Source organism: Alligator mississippiensis, chromosome 3, assembly GCF_030867095.1.
Source record: "Alligator mississippiensis isolate rAllMis1 chromosome 3, rAllMis1, whole genome shotgun sequence".
Classification (NCBI taxonomy): domain Eukaryota; kingdom Metazoa; phylum Chordata; order Crocodylia; family Alligatoridae; genus Alligator; species Alligator mississippiensis.
The window spans coordinates 157641498-157666246 of NC_081826.1; the positions used below are offsets into that span (position 1 = coordinate 157641498).

The 24749-nt window shown below is 46.2% G+C and overlaps 1 protein-coding gene across 6 annotated transcripts in view; it reads right to left on the minus strand.

The window, feature by feature from the left end:
- PSD3 (pleckstrin and Sec7 domain containing 3) overlaps positions 1–24749 on the minus strand; it is a 178920-nt gene that overhangs the window by 40406 nt on the left and 113765 nt on the right. For 3 of the 6 annotated variants that reach the window (XM_019490691.2, XM_014596132.3, XM_059724583.1), the window contains one exon: positions 9799–9842. In XM_019490691.2, the coding sequence (XP_019346236.2) occupies positions 9799–9842 (44 nt within the window). Of the gene's footprint in view, positions 1–9798; positions 9843–14091; positions 14286–22624; positions 22944–24749 lie in introns of those variants that run through there. The other 3 variants (XM_059724584.1, XM_059724586.1, XM_059724582.1) reach the window with 3 other exon arrangements.

The following is a 24749-nucleotide window of genomic DNA, read 5'->3' on the forward strand; positions in this document are numbered from 1 at the left end:
TGAATTATTTTAAATAGCAGTGCCCCTTGGGACAACCCTTGTGTTCTAAGAACCTTCTCAGTATACCACAAGACAGAAGAGGCAGGGCAGTTAAAACTACCACTCTGTTCTTTCACTGATATACATATTTTGTAGAACCACAGGACATTTGGGATGAGAAACCGTACTGTCTTTTTCAAGCAAATGTCCACACACACTTGACTTGTAGTAATTAATAAGTGGTCAACCTGATGCCATAAGGCAGGCAAACTGAGGACTCCTTGAAGGGTGACTAGCCTGTTTGTATTAAAACAAGCATCTATTTGGAAACTTGCACTGACAAATAATGAGTAATAAAAGTGTGGATCAAAATTCAGGTTGCAGTACTCTGTGCCTATCCAATCTGTTGATGTTTCTCTAGCAAGTTGTAGTTCAAACTGGAGCTCATGTGGAAAGAACTCTAATCTTTAGAGTGGATAAGTCCTCGCAGCATTTATGACCCATTTAAGGCATAAGTGGTCCCTTAACTTGATGTACAACCACCACAACGGACCTGTGGGCACACCTGTATTGTCATGTCCTAACAAAGCAAAAGAATAATACTCTCTCAATGCTCAATGTGGGAACTCTCTTTTCACTCTGGGTAGTTGAGGAAATAATTAATTCAGCTGGGGAAAGAACAGCAGAGGTAAACAGGCTGGTTGACAGGATAGCCAGAGGTGATTTTTTGTAGTAGGTATCCCACTGTGGAGGTATGAATTTCCCTTATCTTCCTAGCTGATGTGAAGACCTCTTCTGTCTTCACTGATAGATGACAAAATGAGCAGATAGTGAGTGGTTCAAAGGGAGCAAGAAACACCTTCTGAGTTCCCTCAACACTGAGATGTGGTCCCAAGGAGAAGACTGGTCTGAACCAGTGTCCAAATCTCATTAGGAACTGTGCTACCATAATGTGTCAGAAAGCAATACAGATGAGGATGCAGAGTTATCACTGCCAGGTACTCTTGTACCAAACCAAGGACAAGACAAAGTACTTTAAAGGAAGGAAGCAATGCAGTATAAGCAGCGCTGAGGCTGCTGCTGGCAAAAGATGACATTGCATCGCTGAGAGAATCTCTTCAACCAGCCTAACTGAGGGTTTCCAGCAGTGAAGCAAGATGCTTTGCACTGCAGAAAGCAGTCTCATTCAATCCAGCTTGCATCCTGTTTCAGTTTTCTCCAAGCTTGGGATATCATGGTGTGATGGGGTGTAAGCTGTGGTCTGTAACAGCCACAAAAGGGATAATGAACAAAGTAGGGAGAAGACCAGTGCTGTTAGCTCTCCAAGAAACAGGAACAGGTATGCTACAATGCAACGAGAACAAGGGATGAGATGTGTTTGATAACCAGAGACAAAGGGTCAGGAACAAACCCCACTCATGAATGGGTAGAAAGAGGAACATCAGAACAGGTGCCCAAAGGATTAGAGAAGTGTCTGAGGGGAAGCTAGTATTGGATGTTGTAACATGTTGCAAACATTTCTGCTTGCAAGAATTTCCCTTTCTAGGGTGGCAACCATAGTGCTCAGGCTTTATTCCAGGGCCTCTTGTGGCTCCTGAACAGCTCTCATCTGGGGTCATCTGCAAGGTGTTCTGGAGACCAAGGCAGTACAGAGCTACCAGAATAACATGACGACAGATGCACCGGTTCCAGAGACACACAGCTTCCTGACATAGAGGAAGAAGACCTGGTTTTCCTTTGTCTTTTGAAGTTATGTATCACTGCTGTTTTATCTGTGAGCACGTGTGTAGGCCCCTAAGGAGGGGAGAGGGAGCTTTGCATAACAGCCTCATTGCTGTGAGTTGTTGAATGTTTATGTGTAAGGTGGTTTCTTAGGGAGACTACTAGAGGTACACTGATATATCTGTTGCATATCAGATCGGCATCAAGAAAAGGAAAATTAACATTATCAGCTCTCACTTTTTTTGGCAGGTGTAGCCAAAAATGTCACTGATAAATACAATATGCCTTCTGGCCAGGGCCCCTGGATGCCACGTGCATGTGCGCAGCCAAACACATGCATATGGCCAGGAATGCAGCAGGGAGCAGTGCCCTGCAAGTAAATCTGTGGAGGGGAAAGGAAGGGGTATGGTGTGGGGGGCAAATCAAGGCCCCCATGGTGAGGAAAGGAGTGAGGCATGGGCAGGGGCTGGCAGTGCTGCCCAGCCAGAACAGTGAATGGGACCAGGGGGCAGGGCAGGGAACAGGACAGAGCCATGGCAGCTAGTCCAAGGGGCATGTGCCCCCCCCCCCCAATTTGTGCTAGGGGCAGATGCGGGCTGCTCGCTGTGGGCTCAGGGATTTCTACTCTGCTGCCTTTCTAGGCAAGGGACACATGGCTAGCATGGGGCTCCCAAGAGAAAGGCAGCAGAGAGGAGAGCCCTGAGCCCACAGTGGGCAGCCAACATCCACCCTTGCCCCAGTCAGCTCCACTAAAAAGCATCTCCATGCTTAAAAATGGTGCTGGTGGCACTTGAAATAAAGCTCATTTGACAAGCTTTAGTTCAAGCGCTGCTGCCACTATTTGTAAGCACCAGGACACTGATCACCTGGACAAGCTGCCTGCAGCTCTGTCCCATGCCCCACCCCGGCCCCATTCACTGCCCTGACTGGGCAGCAGCCCCAGCCCCACTCCCTCCCTCACCGTGAAGGCCTCGATCTGCCCCCACCACGCCCCTTCCCTCCCCCATCCCCCTTCCCCTCCACAGACTTACCTGAAGGGAGCTGTTCTTCATGCTGCCCAGCTGCATTCCTGTAAATTGGTTATTGGATTTGTGTTGGCTGATATGGCTGGTTAATAATCAACTAACAGTATCAGGATTTTCTTGGCATCTCTATAGACTACTTACTTTGACCTCTTGGTTGATCAAGATGCACTCCGCATCCTCACAGGGATATAGCTACACACAGTTTTAGAACAGGCCTTCCAGCCTTGTTCTAATGGAAGGTGGGGGATCAATGTCAGCTATGTCAACTTTAAGTTCACTGGCACTATTTGCACCAGTGTGGCTGAGTAGTAGGACTTAGGCAATGCAGCTGTGGACCTGAGAAGTACATTGTAGCTCACCAGACCACTGGTCTGATGAAACAGATGCAGCATCAGGAGCTTCTCTGAGGGTCTGCTTGAGTGGGGCACTGCTTGCATGGATCTTGCTAAGAGGAAGAATTTCAGTGTCACCTCTATCGCCTTATAGTTCCTCTTAGAGAAGGGCTTGCAGACAGAGCAGCATCTTGGGGCATGGCCTTTGCCAAGACACAGCAGTCATGGGGCGAGTCTTAAATAGACAGGCAGAGCTGAATTGTAGGCTGGGAAGATCTTAAAGTGCAGCAAAGTAGGATGTGTCAAGGTGTAATACAGCAGGGTTAGATCAGAAGTGGGGACCATGTACAGAGAGGCTGATGACCCCTGAACAGACAGAGAAGGCAGAGCTGCAGGTACCTAAGGGACTTTTGCGTTATGCAGGGATGCACCTTGGATTTTGAAGAGCCACCAGGCTTAAGCAGCAGCAAGACAAAGTTTTTGGACTGCCATTGTGAACTTAGATGCTAAAAATCTATCTTAATCCTGTTTTGGGTACCTACTTCCCTTTTTTTTGGAAATGGCCCACAGGCACATTTAATGCATGCAATGATTTTACAGTAGCTTCTACTATAAACAATGCTTTAAGCCTTGCATATTTTAATATTAAGCACAGTCCGGTGGGTGGCAAATTGGCTAGAGGGTCGCACCCAAAGAGTCGTGGTAGATGGGTCGGTCTCAACCTGGAAGGGTGTGGGCAGTGGGGTCCCGCAGGGCTCGGTCCTTGGACCGATACTCTTTAATGTCTTCATCAGCGACTTGGACGAGGGAGTCAAATGTACTCTGTCCAAGTTTGCAGATGACACAAAGCTATGGGGAGAAGTGAACACGTCGGAGGGCAGGGAACAGCTGCAGGCAGACCTGGATAGGTTGGACAAGTGGGCAGAAAACAACAGGATGCAGTTCAACAAGGAGAAGTGCAAGGTGCTGCACCTAGGGAGGAAAAATGTCCAGCACACCTACAGCCTAGGGAATGACCTGCTGGGTGGCACAAAGGTGGAAAGGGATCTTGGAGTCCTAGTAGACTCCAAGATGAACATGAGCTGGCAGTGTGACGAAGCCATCAGAAAAGCCAATGGCACTTTATCGTGCATCAGCAGATGCATGACGAATAGGTCCAAGGAGGTGATACTTCCCCTCTATAGGGCGCTGGTCAGACCGCAGTTGGAGTACTGCGTGCAATTCTGGGCGCCACACTTCAAAAAGGATGCGGATAACCTGGAGAGGGTCCAGAGAAAGGCAACTCATATGGTCAAGGGCCTGCAGACCAAGCCCTACGAGGAGAGACTAGAGAAACTGGACCTTTTCAGCCTCCGCAAGAGAAGGTTGAGAGGCGACCTTGTGGCTGCCTATAAGTTCATCACGGGGGCACAGAAGGGAATTGGTGAGGATTTATTCACCAAGGCGCCCCCGGGGGTTACAAGAAACAATGGCCACAAGCTAGCAGAGAGCAGATTTAGATTGGACATTAGGAAGAACTTCTTCACAGTTCGAGTGGCCAAGGTCTGGAACGGGCTCCCAAGGGAGGTGGTGCTCTCCCCTACCCTGGGGGTCTTCAAGAGGAGGTTAGATGAGTATCTAGCTGGGGTCATCTAGACCCAGCACTCTTTCCTGCTTATGCAGGGGGTCGGACTCGATGATCTATTGAGGTCCCTTCTGACCCTAACATCTATGAATCTATGAATCTATGAATATTGTGCTTCCATACATACAGTTCTATGAGGTTGTTATTTCTACTGCCTGCATACAGAAGCAAACACCACCTGACAAGAAGAGGGGAAAAATAATGTTTATCTCTGCATTCTATCTCAATAGCACAGAAATGAGATGTATTCAACTTTATATTATTCCACCTCTAAGATAGAGCAAGGTAAACTTCACATTTCTCTTGAGATGTTAACATCCTACCATACATCTGAACATGCAAGAATCACGTGGGGCTTTGGGGAAGCCGAAGTCTACAGAATGATGGGAAGTCACATCACTTATTAGGAAGAATTAGGCCTAGGTAAAACTCAAGTGACCTAATTGCAGTTACACCCAGGATAAATTTGAGTTATTCAATACTGGCTCCACTGAAGTCACCAGGAGTTTTGTCACTGACATCAATAAAACCAGGATTTCATCGTCTACATTTGCTGTTATTTCTCTTCTCCCACCCTAGAAAACAAGAATCTATACAGTTCCACTGACAAAGAAACACAAGGCAAAATTACTTTCCATCTATATACATGGTCATACTACACTCTTTTCCCCTACACCCTCTGAAATACAGGCTGAACTTTAAAAACAGCTCACATAGATATGGAAGTATGTTTTGTAAAGTCCTAAATATGCAAATACAGAAGAAGGGAAAAGAGAAAAGACCATAATAACCACATTTACTGATCTTTGTGGCACTTCTCCTCTTCCAGGAAACCAAATGATATTTCAGGCAAGGGGAAAACTGAGCATTTAAAATAAAGGGAGAATATTCCCTGGCAGAGGAGCTCCGAAGGGGAGGGGGAAAAAGAAAAGAAAAAAAAGACACAGGATCCCATATTTATTAGTTCTGAGTGTCAGATCCAATCTGTATATTTTCCAAATCACAATATATGTTTCAGTTTGACAGCCAGGTGAACTTGTATTTGGAACCAAACTAATAGTTTGTAGTAGATGAGGCAGGAGGAAGAAAGCAATCAGCATTACTTCCCAGAGCTTTACTTACCCTGCCATGCTCATAGAAATATAAAGAAATGTTTCCACTATTAAATGAAATTGGTATATGACTCTCAAGGCACATGGGAAGCAGGACTGAAGAGGGTCTGGCTGTATCTGACTGACCTGGGCATAAAAAGCAGTGACAGCCTTTGCACTGTCCTCCAAGGCCCTTGGATCAAGCCATGTAATTGTGCTGTGGACACATGGTTTTTAGGATAAGAACAAGTCTAGTTAGCAATGAATAATAAAGAACAAGACAAGAATCATGTAGCAGCCTCCCCCCCCGGTGTAATTTATCACTGTCTCAGCCTTCTCTGCCCAAGGACTTATTGATGGCCGTTAATCCACCCAGTAATGATTGCTGTAAGCTCTTAAACCCTTGTGTAGCCCACAGAAACAGAACCTTGAATCATTGAGGAGGCTCTGACCAGATTAACACCATTTCGTCACCAGCAGAAAGTCCAGAGTACATCTATGCTGGGATGTACCTTCATCTTTTCCCCCACAACACCCCTCTCCTGACTGGCCTACCACCCCAAAAGCTTCACCAGCAGTGGCAAAGGGCTGCTCCTTGAGGAGCCAGTCCATCCCATTATGGGACAGGTGGACACACTGGGAATCTCTCTCTTGCAGACCAGTGTATGAGCGTGGGAGAATGAGCCAGCACCTCTGTCCTTTCAGAATGAGCCGCCTTGCACACTCTGGGGCCCAAGCAATGGGCCCCAGAGTGAACAACAACTGCACAGCTATACAGAAAGGGGGAGGCTCCAGCTCCCCCTACACAGGGTTGGTGCTCCAAGTCCAGCTCTAAATGAAGGGAACCATAATTTGAGCCTGACATCCTCTGGTGCTGCAAGTTGTTCTGACATCAGCATAGACAGCATGCAAGAAAAACATTCACAGCTGGTATTCCCTACAGATAAGCAGACCCTTGACCTAAATCCCAAATTCTGACGGTAAGGGGTCTCTGATTTGTATCTTCACTGCATAGCCTGCCTGTGTTTTTCCCCAAATCCAGCTCATTATCAGCAGAAACTGCTTTGCCCTGCCTATCCATACAGAACTGAGCTATTGCGTAAATCATCTTGATTGAAGCAGTCAATTTCCACCTGGAAACTGTCCAAATGGATTCGACTCTGCGTATTCTCTTGCCAAGAACTAGATGAAATTCTGATACCAACAGGTCTCTTAGCACATTCCACAAGGTCTAAGACAGCTGCAAGTGCATGTCTCTGCTGCTGGGATACAAAAGGTCTGACACAAGAGGCTCCTATACACAACACTATTCTAGACCTGAGATTCCATTTGAGAAGACTGCTGTAAACTTTACTCATGTGAGGTGCCCCAAAGTAATTTCTTCTGGGTCTTGGGCCTGTTTCTTAATTACCAAGCATGGGGATATCTGCAAGCGATGCTCAAAAAAGAAAACACCATATTTTCTTGCATTTCACATGCCACCAAATAAGGAACACCCCTTGGTTGGGGAAGGCAGAAAGAATAAGACGACTGTTCCAGTCATGGCTAAATGCTAACTGCAGGGGATCCTGACTGAAGTGGCTGGAGAGGCGAGAGGGTTAATGCTGTTGCTCTGACCATGAAGGGTGAACTCCACTGCCCTCCTTCCCCGACGCTGGCAGAGGGAGCACAGCAACCATCTTGCAGCAGCTTCTGCCTGCATCTAATTTTCCAGCAAAGACAAATTAGCTTCCCTGCTTAGGAGAGACACTCCAGTTTAGGAGGGCTGATTTTTTTGGTGGGGAGGAGGCAGAGGAGGTGCGGCAGTATGCAAGTGAATTCAGTATGATCACTTAGTATCATAGCTAGGGTTCTTACAGCTGATTAGCTGCATAGATTCCAAGTAACATCCTAATGGAGGACACAGAGCTGAGTGATGGGACCCCTCTTTTAAATCCTCCAAAGCAGAGAAAAGGACAGACAATGCATAAATATTGCTCTGCTTGAAACTGAGCTTTCATAGTGATGGGACCCACGTCCTCAAGTGTATGGACCTGAACAGGTGACCATCTCTCATAACCACAACTACTACAGAACATGACCCCTTTCTTTGACTATTAGTTGAAAAGAGTACCAGGCTAGGGTGTATCCATACTGCAGAGAAATCAAACATGGGAAAATGTCAATTAACATGAACATAAGGATCACCATAATGGGTCAGATCAATGGTCCATCTAGCCCAGTGTCCTATCTCTGACAGTGGCAGGAGTAGATGCATTAAAGGGAAAGCACCGAACCAGGTATATCTAGAGTTTATTATACTCCCTAGCATCCACCATCTTTGGGTCAGAGATGCCGAGGATGCATCTTTGACTATTCTGTTTAATATCTATTAATTCAATGCATATAACTACCTATTAATACCTTAAATTTGTCTAGTCCCTTGTTGACCCTGGTTATAGAATGCACACTCACCAAGTTTGCAGATGACACCAAGCTGGGGGGGAGTAGTAGATATGCTGCAGGGTAGGGCTAGGATTCAGAGAGACCTAGGCAAATTGAAGGATTGAACCAAAACATCTCATGAGGTCCAATAAGGACAAGTGCAAAGTCCTGCACTTAGGATGGAACCACCCCATGCACCAGTACAGGCTGGAGGCTGACTGGCTGGGCAGCAGCTCTGCAGAAAAGGACCTGGCGGGTATCGTGCACAGTAAGCTGTTTATGAGCCAACAGTGTGCCCTTGTTGCAAAGAAGGCAAATGGCATACTGGGCTGTATTGGCAAGAGTGTTACCAGCAGATCAAGGGAAGTGATGATTCCCCTCTATTCAGCACTGGTGAGGCCACATCTGAAGTATTGTGTTCGGTTTTGGGCCTCCTACTACAGAAAGAATGTGGACAAACTGAAGAGTCCAGTGGAGAGCCACAAAAATGGTCTGGGGCCTGGGGCACATGCCTTCTGAGGAGAAGTTGAGGGAATTGGGCTTATTTAACTTGCAGAAGAGAAGACTGAGAAGCTTTAATAGCAGCCTTCAACTACCTGAAGGCTCATATGAAAGGGGATGGAGCTAGACTTCTCAGTGGTGACAGATAATAGAACAAGGAGCAATAGCCTCAAGTTGCAGCAAGGGAAGTTTAGGTTAGATATTAGGAAGAATTTTTTCACTAGGAGGGTTGTAAAGCACTGGAACAGGTTACCCAGAGAGATGGTAGAATCTCCATCCTTGGAGGTTTTTAAGACCAGCTAGACAAAACTTTGGCTGGGATGATCTAGTTGAGGCTGGTCCTGCCTTGGGCAGGGGGTTGGACTAGATGGCCTCCTGAGGTCCCTTCCAACCCTCATTTTCTATGATTCTATACTATCTGCCTCTACAATCTTCTGATAGTAATTAGTTCCTGAACTTTACATGTAGTGTAAAAACGTGGCTGGAAAAGAAGTTCTTGCTCATGTTCTGTACTGAGTTCTAGTAAAGCAGTAGCTTGTCAAAACCAGCTAGAGGGAAATAGATCAGACCTTGTTCAATTAATTATCTTTAATATCAGATTATTGTCAAGTTATCCATAGCTCAGAGGAACAACACTAGACAACCTAACGGCAGGAAACTCAATCCAAGACTTGTGTTTCCATTCAGTGGTTCCAACACAATGTACTGAAAGATAAAGGAAAAATTCAACATTTGTTTTATTTATGTAGTCATAGAACAAACAGAGGATTTAATTTCTCTCCTTTCAGGCTGAAGTTTCCTACTAAATGACATGTCCTCCTTCCTGACAAATGAAGTCTCCTTCTAGCATTAACGATTTTCCTTACAGTAGCAGAAGGAGGGCCGGACAGGAGTGTGTGCGTGTGGGGGGGGGGTTAACATTGCTATTCATAAATGGTAGAGTGAAACCAGTGTTCTATGTCCCCTGAGCTAAGACTCTGCCAATCAGGGGGGGGTTTTGTACAGAATCCACAAACCACACACAGTGTGACACGAGTACTAAATGGATTACCACAAAAGGTACTATTTTTAAAGTCATGAATTCTACACAGAACACTTACACTGCCCACTCAAGCTTCTCATTCTTGATTGAATTGTAGAGAGCCTGCAAAGAGAAAGAGACAAGACGGAATTATTATTGTGACTCTGCCATAAGTTTTAAGATGCCAATGAAAAATGGCCAAGTATCAACTGCTTCTGATCAAGAAGGTACACTATCCACATGTGACAACATTTGTACCCGAGTAGGAAGCATAATATTGCTCACGGTGGAAACAACATATCAAAAGATAGGGTCTGAGATTTCAATATTTTTCTATAGGGGTGGAAAGATCAGCTACATTTTTAGTCTAAATATTTTTGGTTTGCATTATCCCACAAGCTTCTGAATGGCAGGGAACAGTCTGCACCTCAGGTAAAATCATGGCTCCATTGAGACAATAGGAGTTCTCCAAATAAATCTGATGGGTCAGAATACTACCTCTGGTATTAATCTAAAAAACTAACAGAATAGTTCATTGGTGACACACACCAAAATCACCAAATCCCAAATATATATAAACCCTTCCATCTTATGTGCACAAAGGCATTTATAAAGATGTTCAGCCTCTATGTGAAAGGCATGTTAAATAAATTGGAAATACCCAACACATTTAAGATAACAATCTACTACAGCTGTTCACTAACAGAGCTGCTCTTAATTTAAGCGGCAGAGGCCAGTGACTTTGGCACTGAAGAGTTCACATTTTCTAAGTGCTCAGTGTGTGGTAACTGGTCCTTATAAAATGGAGGCCTCTACAGGATGGAATCTCCCATGTATATCAGAGATGGGAGGTGTGTTTCCTCTGAGTGTGAGCATGGGAAATACACTGGCTAAGCGTGCCTGATGTTGTGTTCCTCAAGTGGCTGCTCCCAAGAGTGGACAAGAACCAGCTACTGCTAACAGCTAATGGAGTTATTGCTTGAACATGTTTCTGGCACTTATGTTATTAGTTATGGGAAAGACCAGGTTTTAATACTGCCTATAACCCATGTTCGGGATCTTTACATATATGAATACATACTTCCTCCTCCAGATAATTACTGAAGGGATTCATTTCAGTCAAACTCATTCTTCTCCCTAAATTGTGGTGTCCAGAGGAAGTGCATCTCAAAATAGGACACACTGTTGTACCCACAGGGTGCCTATATATGTGCTCCATCACATTTTGATTAGAACATGTCAGAGCAGGCTCGATTAACTGAGTCATCTGGAGCATTCTAATTAGAACTCTCCAGCAAGCCCAACCGTCATGTGTATTCAGCATCCCGTGTTTCAAAATGGCAGTGGGGGCGCATTAACTAAAGCTCGTTGAATGAGCTATAGTTAAAGCACCACGCCACCATTTTGAAACAGGGGATGCTGAATACATGCGACGCTGCAGCATTTTAATTAGAGCGACTCTCCAGGAGCTGTTCTAATTAAAATGCCACCCCCTCCCCCACCTCCCACCCCAGACACCCTTGGTTACCAAAATAAAGGCACATGCACAAAAATCACCAGATAAAGTTGTATAAATAACTGAAATGCACTTATAAATAGAACAAGTCTAACTGGCTAGCACCAACAGCCTTAACTCTGCCCTAAAATAAACTTCACATATGCTGACTATGTAGTTAACATTATACTTGTTCCTCCTGAAAGAGGTGAAACTAGGATGCATGGAACACCGATAGCTTGATGATGTCCACTGATAGGATAAATGCCAGAGCATGGGGTCTCCTGCCTCTGACTCATGTGGGAAATGCATGCTAGGCCAGGAGAGTAACATGGTACCATGGTATCTTTATTTTAAATCCCAAACAAGATCAAAAAACTGCTGTTATTATTTTAAAGTAGCCAATGGTAGCACCCACAGAAGCACCATGTTTGTGTGAAGCCAGCTTCCAGAGGTCCCAGAAGATGTCAGAATCTCCACTGTGCTGCTACAGACGAAGGGCGATTCATTTCCTGCTCTGGGGGGTTTACAATCTATTACCATTCATCTGCCTTGAGCTTTCCATGCTTTTAGGGAAGGTGTTCTCTGCTCCAAGGACTTCACAAACTAAGGACAAATAAACACTTAGACAGAAGTCAGTGAAGGAGAATAACTGGCCATGCAGTTTGCCTCATTTTAAGATGAGGAATCACAAGTGAGTTTAATCAACAAGAAGAGAGGAAGACAAGATTTGTGTTGATCTGCTTGTGTACTAGGTAGGACTACTCCATAACTCAATAAGTTGTATTTTTAGCAGGACCTAATAGAAAGGGACCTTCTTTCACATTCTTTAGGTGGCCTGATACTTTCCATTCTGACCTTTTCTTCCCAGTTTCTTTTAATTTTGCTAGGCTACAGCAGTTCAGACTAAGTTCCGATGTTTGCCCTCTGGCCCAATTTTATTTTTCTTTTTTTTAAAGGTTTAATTAGAACAGTAAATGACTTCCAAGAGTGAAGGGGGAAAAATAGACAGCTTTACCAAGGGTAATATTTTTCCCCCAGGGCATTTATTTTTGAAGAGCTCTTTCATAGATTTCATAGACATTTCATAGACATTTGGGGCTGGAAGGGACCTCGTGAGATCATGGAGTCCAGCCCTCCCCCTCTCCGCCATAGGCAGGAAGTCAACTGGGTTAAAGTGACCCCAGCAAGAAATACGTCCACGTTTTTTTAAAGAGTCCAGAGTAGGTGCTTGCACCACCTCTGGGGGGAGTTTGTTCCAGACCCTGGACACTCGTACCATAAAGAACTTTTTTCTTATGTCTAGCCTAAATCGGCCTTCCTGGAGCTTATGGCCGTTAGACCTTGTTATCCCTTCGGGAGCTCTGGTGAACAGTTGTTCTCCCAGGTCCTGATGTACCCCTCTTATATAATTGTAGGCTGCCACCAAGCCTCCCCTGAGCCTTCACTTTTCCAAACTAAAGAGTCTCATGTCCCTCAGCCTCTCCTCGTATGACCTCCCCTCCAGGCCTTGAATCATATGAGTGGCTCTCCTCTGGACTCTCTCAAACTTCGCCACATCCCTCCTGAAGTGGGGGGCCCAGTACTGAATGCAGTACTCCAGCTGTGGTCTCACCAGGGCTGAGTAAAGCAGGAGGATGACTTCCCTGGTTTTGCTTGAGATGCATCAGTGAATGCACGCCAGAGTTTGGTTTGCTTTGCCAGCCACAGCATCGCATTGGTGGCTCATATTCATCTCGTGGTCAATCAAGGCCCCCAAGTCCCTTTTGGTTGTGGTGCTAGCAAGCGTAGCAGTGCCAAGCCTGTAGGTATGTACCTCTTCCATCTTTACAGTTTGACATGAAATTTTGAAACTTGGTAAGAAAATGGCCCAGCATTAGGGAGGTGCCTTTTGTTCTCACTTTCAAAAACCCAGATAGATTTGGCCATGCTAAAAACCTGAAAATAGCTATTTGCACTTTTTCAGTGCTGCTTGTTACAGGCTTATTGCTAAATATCTTCCAGGATCACACCTGCACTAAGTAGACTCAGACACAGGTGCACCAACAGGGATTTTGGGGGCCGATACCAATAGACGATTTTAAGGAGGCATTATCAGCCAATACCGATTCGATTTCCAATACAGCTGCTTGCAGCTGGTAAGTCCGTTGTGGTGGAAGGGGAGGAGGGAGGGAAGGGGCACAGGGGCAGATCAAGGCCCCTGCAGTGAGGGAGGGAGTGGGGCTGAGGCAGGCATTGATCAGCCAGGACAGGCCAAGGCGCAGGACAGAGCCATGGCTTGTCCAGGGGTGCAGGGTGGGGGGTGGCCCCCACCTCTGAGCAAACCTGGGAGGGAATGGGGGAGGGGGTGTGCGCCTCATAGATCTGCGTGGGGCAGGGCAGGGTGGGCTGCAGCTGCAGGTTGGGGTCGGGGCTGCACCGGGCTCCTCCTGGAGGGGGCTGGGCAAGGCTGCGCTTGGGCAGGTGGCAGCAGCGTTTGGACGGGGGCTACAGGGGAGGCTGCAGCCACCCCAAGTTTTGCTGCAGCTCCCACTCCCAGCACTGCCGCCACCCACCCTGAGTGCAGCCCTGGCCCAATCCTCCCCACCCCCCATGCGCCAGGAAGAGCCCAGCACACCTCTGGCCCCAGCCTGCAACTGCAGCCCACAGATCTGGGGCACACACCCTACTTCTGCCATGCACTCCCAGGGTGCATGCAGCAGTGGGAGCCATCCCCCCACCCCCCAGACAAGCCACGGCTCTGTCCCACACCCCGCCCTGCCCCGGCTAGGCAGCACCTGCCCCAGCCCCTGCCCCACTCCCTCCCTTACCATGGGGGGTGTTGATCTGCACCCCCTCATCCTTTCCCTGCCCTCTCTCTTTCCACATCAAACTTACCAGCTGCAAGCAGCTCTCCATGCTGCCAGGCTGTGCTCCTCGCTGCAGCTGCGCACATGCACGGGGCACTTATCAGCCAAATTATCGGCCACATCAGGCCGATTTCCAATACAATCAATTTTCTTTATATCAGTGCCGATCTGATATCGGACCGATGTATTGGTGTACTGCTAGAGTCAGACCGACAGGACTTCCTACAAAATAGGCAAAAGAGAAATAGAGCTGCAGTAGTAACCACCTCACAAACCTTTTTGCCAGAAGTTGGGGCTTGGAGTAGATTCTACTCCAGGGTGCTAAGTCTCTGCCCTTAACAGCTTTTATTAATGAGCAAGTTTACCTGCTCCTGATTTAAAAATGTTATCAAATATCATCAACCCAAACATATGCATGAGGAGGAAGAAGAGCTCCTGAGATGTCCATACACACTCCCCTCACAACACTCACAGTTTTTGTTATTTATCAAAAGAACATTAATTCAAACCTATTGCCTTTCTTCAGCTCACTGCCAGAGCTGTTACTCCAGAAGGGAAGGATTGTTCCGTACTCAGAACAATAGCCTAAGCTATAAGCTATGTGGTTTCAAATCCTTGATCTACCACATGCTTCCTGTGCCACCTTTCTGTGCTATTGTTCCCCACCTGTGAAGTGTGGAAAAAGAGCTCATCCCTATCCTCACAAGGGCGTTGCAAAGAAAAAAAAAATCTATATAGCTAGACATGGTCCTGGATTCTACATTAGTCACAAGACTCCTCATTAAAATGGTCCTAAAGCTGCCATACATAGTGTTTTAGATGCAGTATTCACTGTCCTTGCTGGAGAGAACAGTTCGAATATACCAAAGAAACAGTTAGGAATATCTAAAGTGACTGATAATTTCGTTTTAAGGGTAACCTCTGTATTTGCCCATCTTGGGGCATGGTGCAGAAGTGAAGGGTATCTTTCCTACTAGCCCTATGCTCTCTAGGCTGGGTTTGCTGACATGTTTCAGCTGCTTCACACTCCTTCAGTTGCTTAAGTGTCCCACTGACTTAGGCCATATGTCCTGTGGGATTCCTCATTATCTAGAAAAAATCTCATCCTCATATTTTGAAGCAAGTAGCAGATCAACACACACTGCCTAAGGGCCTGCTCTGCTATTTTATGGCTATTGCCTCAGGACCTGATTCAGGATACTACTTAAGTGTAGAATTAGATTAATAAGACTTATATATGCACTTAAGAGCTTCCCTACATCAGGTCATAACTGGGCAGTGATTGATTACAAGAGTGATGCTGCTTGCACTAGAATTTTGCTAATCATGTGGATGATTTCCATCACCTTTCTTACTTTCTAAATAGAAATAACTCTGGCATTTTAAAACAAAAAGCATTGCTGTTCTGTCATGTCAGACTTCAACTGATAAAATTAAAGCTTGTCATCTGCTGTCAGTAAAGATGGCAGAAAAGGCAGGGCTGGGCAAATTTACCACACACCAGCTAGGCCAAAGGACTAGAGCCAGATGGGGAACTCCAGCACTAGTGTAGCTACCAAAAATCTCATTCTCAAGCTCCACCCTGCTCTAGCATTTGGAAGGAAGAGAGAACTGTCTCTCTTCTTCATCTTACAAGGCCTCGGGGCTATTATGGGGAAGAAATTTATTTTCCTACAGCCTGCCTCCACCCAACCTCCTGTGCCTTACCCTTCTCCAGTCTTTAACCTCTGGGTCCTCTTTCCTTCAATGCCCATCTCTCCTACTACTCAGAAGAGAAATTCACACACAAAAAATTAACAGCAATATAGATCAGAATATAACAGTAGTAAGCATCCTAAAACTATAAAACATCCTAAGTAATTTAATTGTGTTGCTGCGTGCCAAAGCTCTGATCAGCTGCTGATACCCTATCACAGACTCTCTGCAGACTCAGAAAAGTAGTGGTGTATGTTTCTTTGGGGTTACTAACTGAGCAAGAAAAGATACTTTTTTTTTTTTTTAATCAAAAACCTAAATTCTGCTGTAACTGCCCAATTAATTCCTTCTGTCCCCCTTCCGTAGTTGATGAGTCAGTGGGTGAAATGTAGGCTTGAAGGCTTTGGAAAGGGTGGTTTTGACAACTCTCATTAAAGGTAACGGGGAGGTGAAACTGAGCGATTCTATGCATTTCCAAAATCCCATGGCACTCACGTAATTTTGCTCTTACTGAAATAAAAAACAGAATTAAAATTAAAAACAGGAAGGGATGCTGAAAATTTTCCCATCCCTCACTCAGTGCACATATGTGCAATGTATACATATATGGATGGGAGACATACTGTATATATTTTTTAAAATATGCATTTATATACAATGCATACTATTTCCATCTATGTAATAGATATAATAAATATGTATAATATATATGTGTATAGATATATATGTATATGGACACATATAGTGCAAACAAGCATATATATGCACATGATAAGCAAACTACATATGTATTAAATCAACTAAAGCATACCGTTATGAAACTCCTGACCATTCTAAAGAAATAAGTTAATACCCACTGGATAGCTAAATTGCCTTTGTCCCTCTACCCCAAAAAACCTGCCTATGTGTAAATGTCATTGAGTCACCAGAGTCATTTCAACCACTGGCTCAAAACAAAGTCTACAGCATCTGCAAACCTCTGATAAGGTTACAAGACAGTCACAGCAACCAAAATGGAGTTGCACACCTGTGTGAATGGAGAAGGGAAGAAGATGCACATAACCCATTACCCCAGCTGGTTATTTGCAAGAGGTAGATCATTAGCTAGTAAGAACATCAAGTTGGGCAAGGCATTCCAAGGCAGAGTACACTGGTCAGCAGGGTCTGGCGTCCTGATGGGCTGAAGGCAAGGCCCTGTGCTAGCCCTTCCTGAATAAGCCAGCCGCTAAGTCTGTTGAAGGTGACTCCTGGCCTTCCTTAGTTCCAGAACTAAGCTGATAAGTGCTCTCTTGTTAATGTTGGCTAAAGGGAAGTGTGAAGGCTGAAAGGAATACACAGCTGGCACTCGTTCTGCAGCAGTAGGTTGGAGGTAAGCGTAATGGCCCTAAGGGCATTGTACTAATTGTATCAAATGAAGCAGTTCAGCTTGGGATGTGCCCCTAAGGATTCGCTTCCTGATTCTCCCACCCAATGTTCACTGGGGCATGGTAATGCTGACTCAAAACTGCTTGTAACAGGCTGAACTGATGAAAGAATTTCATAAGCCATAAAAGCTGACTTTACTGGTCAACATACTCCAGCCTCTCTGCTGACACCTTGCTTTTACCATGACTGCAGCAGTTAAGGACTAGAATGCAAGGGGAACCTCTCTGACATTCCCCTCGCTCACCACTGCCAGGAGCCTATAAAAGATGCTCCAAAGAGCCCCCCTAGTCTCTGCCAGATGCTCCAAAAGTGCAGAAGAAGGAAAAAGATAAGGATAGGGCTATGACACAACTGCTACATGGCAAAGGAGTCCTCTGCCAGCAATCACCCAGCCAGTGCTTGTAACTGGCAGTCACTGATACAAGAAAACCTGCTCTCCTGAGTAGCCTGGGTAAACACAGTCCTCATCCTCAGCCCAACACCAGACAGGAAAAACATGAGGAAGCTAGTGGACATGCCATCCTCATGGAGAACTGAAGGGGACTTACTCCCCAACAATTCATTCAACACGCACTAGAGAAAGGGAGAATCATGATGGGATGAGAGGTGCTGGGGGATGAAAGGATGAATGATTGATTTTGGGGGAGAGAGTGGGTGTACATGTAGTTTCAGGGTAAACTGGTTCCTCTTCCCCTTTAAAGGTACCTTCAAGGGTACTCCACTTGGTCTCAAGTTCTCCACCTTTGTCATAAAGGAACCTGTATCTCTCACCCTTCAGGCTCTTAACCCAACAGCCCCACGTTCTGTTTGGCACCTTTGTGCCTGCTTCCTCCTTGCAATCATAACATCTAACCAGAGACCTCGTACCCCTCCCAGAGCACAGCACCACTTAGGACAAAAGCAGATCAGAGAAGCACAACTGCACACAGCCCAAGGACATCCTTGAGTTTGCCAGGTATCACCCATTCTCTAGAAGAGGTCCTAGCAGATATATTGCCCATGTCTGTCAGCTCTTTGTCCCAACATGTGTTTCTGTATCACGGCTTCCTGTCAATTTTGGATGCAGCAAGAAGGACCCCTCCTCTATATTGGACTGCATTCACTGCTCATTGTCTGGAAGCCACCTCCAACCACCAGCAGTTACCCTCTCCTCCCGCTCTCCAGGGCTGTGGCTTCTCCAGCCTTGTTTACTTGCCTATGGATTTATATTAATCTGTTCCCTCCAAAAATTATTTAGGTCTTGTCATTTCACCACCCCATCCCCCAACTCTGCCCTGCTACCCATCCCTACATACACACCTGGAATGATTTATAAACTTACTGCAAGGTCTTGGAATATTCCAAGTGCCCAGCCTTTCAATGCTCCTAAAATCACATCTCCCTTTTCCAAAGGGCACTGGCATCCTGGGAAAGTCCACCACATGGCATGCCTGCCATCGTATTCAGGGTGACATGTCTGCCATTATGTCTCACAACTGCAAATTCCATCAATTCCTATAACAAACATTCTTACAACAGCCCGGCATACATTATTCATAAAACAGCACACAACCGTTCAACAGCATATGGAACCGATGAATGTTTTTTGGTGTGGGTGGAGAGAAAAAATATGGGGTTGATGAGGATTTTTTTGAGGGGGGTGTAATTGGAGGGGAGCGGGGAAGGATCCCAAGGGGGGAATTATTTTACTGAGGTAATTTTGAATGTGTCACCAACTAGGCAGACCATTTCTGACGGGCCTCCCCTTTAAAAAATAAAAAAAAATTACATCCATCGAAGAAAGCCTGTGTCATCCGTATCTTCACCAGAAAACGTAAATAGAAAACTAGCTGGGCTCCTCAGAGCTGAGCAAGGCTGCTGCACAGAGCACCTTTACTCTGTAATCCTGATGCATTGGCTTGGCCGGAGAGATCTGTTCTGCACTTGCTTGAACGTTTAATCAACTTATGGTTAAAAGGGGCCTTACCGCATTACTCGGAATGAAGCTGGTTGGCTGGAGGCAACACAGAAAGACAGACGTGCTTCAGACTATGGGAGCACCTGCAGAGCATATTTCAAAAAGCTATTTTGTGCCTTTAATTGGCCCATGTGCATTTGCAGGCAGGACAGGTTTAAGTGCTTTGCAGTTCATTCTTGAACGGCAAAACACACCCATGTCTGTCTGGAGAAGAGAACACCAGGCATGCCGGATCCTGGGAACCTTCTGGAGCTTCCAGTTATTATATATCTGACCCATTTTTGAATGCCACCCCCAGAGGTGATAAAGATGCATTAACCCTATGGACCATCTACACCGGCCTGAGATTACACACTTGCAGATGCAGCTAGTCACATCAATACTGTATTAGCTAATGTTCAGCCTAAGGGGTGTGTGCACATGTGGTGTTTTTAAAGTAGATATGTGGCAACTGGACCATCTGGGTCCTGCTCCCAACCCAACCCCTGAATCAGTATGTGATATGAGGCAGGTTACACAGTCTCTCTGCACCTCATGTATTTTAACCACAGAGTGAGAGGCTCATGCCACCCACCTGAGCAAAGCACACTAAGATCCTGAGATGGGCACATAAGTGCAAAGTATCCCAGAAGGGGCTTGTTTCTGGCACAAGAAGAAGCTGGTGCTGCAGATGCCACTGCCCCAGTGGGGAAGAGACACCCTCAGAGCCCGAGTCCTCTACTACAGTCCTGTGACAGGCTCTTGGTTTTTTAATCCCATTATGTATGATGTGACTGATTCAAATAGGTCTCTGAGAGAAAGGGAATGTACAAAGAAGGGCAAATAACCTCAGGCTGAAGAACACAGTGAATTTCTCACAGAACAGGGCCTAGATTTCAGTCAAGAGTAGGGCCCCTTGTGTTGGCATTATATATATACCCACTATTTGATTCCCAGTTACCCTAAGGAGGTCATCAGCCTCCTCACACCCTCCCAGCCATTCCCTTAATATTAATGTTCAAGCCTCTCAACACCAACAACTGCCAGAGCTGGGGAGAAGGGCTTTGGTGTGCAAATCAATCAGGTGCACAGTGAGAGACAGTCCCTACTGTCTTAGAGTCAACACGCAAGCCAAACAAAGGGGAAGAAGGGAACAGAAGCACAGCAAGGAAAAGCAACTTGCCTGAGGCCACACAGAAAGTCACTAGCAGAGCCAGAAACAAGTCTGGATTCCAGTCCAAGTGATACAGTGTCTACTCAGTTGCACTGCCTCTCCTGACAAAAAGCAAAATGCCTGCAGCTAAAAAAAAGCTGGGGGGGGGGAGGGGATAGAAATGCAAAGGACAGAAAAAGGGACTGTACTGAAAAATCATTTTTGGGCACGACTCCTCTTTGCCTGAACTTAGAGTCTGTTTGGTCTGGAAGATATTACAAACAGATGCGTGTCTGCAAAGCCTTTTGCCCACTACAGGGCCCTCTAGGGATAACATAGCAATAAATGGTAAGGGCTGCAAAGAACTGATGGTTCACTCTTAAAAAACAAAAAACCAAAAACCAGAAATTAAAAAAAAAAAAAATGACACACTCATTTCCCAGATTACTGAACCAGAAATGGGAGTATTGCATCTACAAGCCACAACTGAGATCCAACACCCTGTCCCCTGTGCCAGGTACTACACAAACATAGCAGGTGTGGGGAGTCTGGACTTGATGATCTGTAAGGTCCTTTCCAGCCCCTAACAACTATGAAACTATGACAGTGCCCCTGCCCTGCAGAGCTTACAATAGAATAGATGAGGGAAGACCAAGAAAGAGTGAGGGAAACAGAGAGATAGCTAACTGTGTTAGCCGAAGTCCTTTCGCAGCATCTGACGACATGAGCTCAGGCTCATGAAAGCTTATGCTATACATCTGTGATTTAGTTAGTCTTTAAGTTTGCAACTCTACCCTGCCTTCTGAGGTAAACTGAGGCACAGATGGCTGAAGTGAGTTGCTTGAGGTCAAACAGCAACTCACTGGCAGAGCTGAAAAGGGAACCCAGGTCTCCCAATTCCCAGTCCAGCACTTTAGTCATATAAAAAGACCTGCCAAATTCAGTAGAATAATTCATAGATGAATGTGTTTGCAAGGTGTAGTCTTCATTTCAGAGCTGGACTAGCAATGAGCCTTATCATCTTATTTCTCTTGAAACAAGCTTGGCCATGTAATATTATTAAATGAATGTATCTTTCAAAGTTTGGTTTGCTTGGACTGTCTTAAGCAAGGAAAGGCATCTGGCAAAGTTTGCAGCACCCCGTGGCTAACTGCATGAAGCCAGTCACCTCACAAGGACTTCAAGAACTGGGCAAATGAAATGTGCCATGCAGAGCATAACTGTGCAGGGTAGGGATGGCTTTATCATGGCACTCCTTTAAAGGAGCCTGCCCAAATGGGACTTATCCAGGGAGAAGCCTGGGATTTGAACCAAAAGACACCGGACAGGGAGGTCTCTAGAATAAAGGAATGGGGGCTACAGAGGGAGGGTGCATAGCTGCACACATGCATACATGGGTGCACGCACATGCTGAACATAGTCAGGTGCCGTTGTGTGTTCTTCAGAACCTTTTCAGCCTCGTCTCATTTCAATGCTCCCTAGTAGACAGCCTCTCTACCTCCTGATTCCTGGGCATTAAACTGTGTTTTAATCTGTTTGCAGTGGGGGGAGAAACAGGTTGTTGCTCAGAACTCCTTGCTCACACAGGAATCCTGATTCTGCAAGATGCCAAGTACCTTTGGGAAGGTGTGGAGTACCCAGCTCTTAGTGGAGAGATTGGCAGTGTCTCTTGTAATAGGATACACAGAGAGTAGTGGAATGAGGAAGGAGACACTGCTGCATAGAATACGTGTGTATTTGCCTACAGACAGGAGCAACTGTGCTAGGCTACTATAAGACCCAGTAAGCTCACCTCCCGTAGCAGCCAGTTAGACCCAGGGGCTACATCCACATTAAGCAAACAGCAATTATACATTCCTACTAACGTGCGACGATGCCTTCCCAATCAATATTGTATGGCAATATTTAATCACACAGTACAAGTGAGGGGATATTTTTATCTAACACCCACACAGACAAAAGCACAGCCATGCAGCAAGGGGAAGAAAGAATGCATTTTAAAAAATAATTTTCTACATAAAATATCTGAGAAAGAATTTACATACGTACATCGGCAGCTTTCTCAGGAGCACAGCTCTGATCAGCATTCCACGTACTAAGTTTGCAGTGTTTACTGTTGCACCAAGCTATGTGCCTGGGCATCCCTGTCAAATCTACTACTCTACACACCACCAGCCCTGCTCACCTTCTCCAGCAAGCAGATCCTTACTAACCTTGCAGCAATTCAACAATTGCAGGGATAATCCAGAGCCCTATCAATTGCCTTTCATTTCAAACATCACAAGGCTTAATCCTATCCCGATCCCTAGTCATAGAAACACAGCTAGAAACATTGTGGATTTGTTATTTTACCTTGCTTTCTTTAGCAGAAAACTCAGAGGAGTTGGAGATTTTCATAGACTTTGACCGGTGGGACTGTCGCCAGAGAGAGTCTTCTCGAGAGTATTTCACTGAACCTGTAGCTCTCACCCGGACCTTGCTGGTGCTCTGAACACTATTAACTCCAATCATTTCCAAAAGTGTGTGTGTGTTTGTGAGGGGGGAAGGAAAGCTAGGAGTAGTTCCCAGCCCCCTGCAGAGAAATCAGGAAGAACTCTGTCCGTGGAGCTTAGGCACAAGCAATCAGTGTTGGTTTAAAATGCACCAGGCTGTTTTTCCCAGCATCTTCAACTACACTGTTTTGAGCCAGCCTGATTGTTCCACGCATTGCTCACGTCACTGTCCGTAACGGGGAGAAGAAAAAAAAAAAAGACAGAAACCCCACCCCTGCTCCACTCCCCGCCCCAGACACACACCAACATGGGCACAAACACGAGGAGGGAGGGAGGGAGAGAGAGATTCAGATACCAGCGCAAATGGCAGTGGACCAAGCAAGCAATTCATTTCCAATTCATAGAGCAGCACTTTATTCCTGTGATGTCATGCCAAGCTCATTAATGTCTGCAATGAAATAAAGACACCACAAATAAAAGCCTTAAGGAACGTGCCAGGCACTGGCCATTACAAGTGAAAAATGCTGATGGATTCCAGAATGCTGAAGAGAAATAAAAACCAATGGCGGGGCTCTGGAAAGCACGCTAGCAATACAGAGGCAGTCTCCAGCCACCGGCTGCCCTTAAATGAATGACAAAGTACTACAGTACATCTGAGGGAGACACCACAGATCTCTCCAAAGAAGGGTTAAACACTACTGTCCCCCCTTGAAGAGAGATGAAGTTTGAAGTGGAGGGGAAATAAGCAACAGGCTCAAGGTCATCTAGTGAATAGGTGGCAGAGGTTGGAAAGAAAGACAAGGACCTAATTGTCCTTGCAGAGAGCAGACAGTTAAACAAGAGAGAGGAAGCAGCTTCCCAGGAGCATCTGCTAATTGGGACTGTATCCCTTCAAACTGCACCTTCTTCTCCCAGCAGATCCATTCCAGCAGGCAATCGGAGGGCAACCTGCAGAGCTCATCCAAGGCAGAGGTATTGCTTCAATCCTACCCGAACGGAGCCCTACACCGTAGGCTGCAGTGATGCATGGGCTCGGCGCAGGGGTGATTTTCAGCCTTTAGGGGTGAAGTGGGGAGGGGGACTTCTATATGGGGAGAGATGTTTACCTAAATGTTGCACGAGCACCGTTGTTTCTGGCTCCTGGAGACCCAGAACACAGCAGATTGTATGTCACTATAGCAACTAGTTCAGATGAGAGAGATCTCTACTATGCCTGGCACAGAGGTAGTGGCAGCTGATGGCACAGGATGAAGCAGGTAGACAGTTCGCACAAGTGAGGAATGTGACTGAGGAGGGGAAGTGCAGGCCTGGACCCAGGAGGAATAACCGAGTTGTAAACAGAGGGGAACGGGAGGGAAAGCTCAGTGACCCCTGATCCCAATGGGTGAGGACACCACTGCGTGCCAGCAGCACTGCCCACGTTGGCAGAACCCTGCCTCACGCCATGGCCCCTCACCTGGCTGTGATGTACGAACAGGACGCGCAGCTGCTGTGAACAAGCACTTTGGGGGTCACATGTTTCAAAGGCAGGAAAACACATCACTGCCTTGGACTCCCCCAGGGAAGAAAAAATCCTCATATGGAAAAGGCCTGTATGAACAGGCTCCCTGTGACACCCTCCCACTGCCTGGCTCTGTGCTGGTGAGGTGCTTCAGTTCTAACCAGCTGGCATAAGGCACCCTAGGGAGGAGCTGCCAGCTGCTGTAGGGTAGGTCTCTATTGCCTCCATGCTGTCCCCAGAAGGTCGATAAGAAGCACACCCCCACTTGGTGTGCACCAAAGCCAGGGAACAAGGCAGTGCAGCCATCTTAGAGTGGCCCTGGGTGCGCACCAAGACACATGCATGGGGCACAGTCTGAGAGCCAAGCTGGGGAGTACACTCAAGACTGCTCTAAGGTGCCCGCACCACATTATTTTAGGGGGCTGGCTCTTGTGGAGCAGGACTGACAGCCAGTGGTGCTCCTGGCTTTGGCACAGATGTGCCC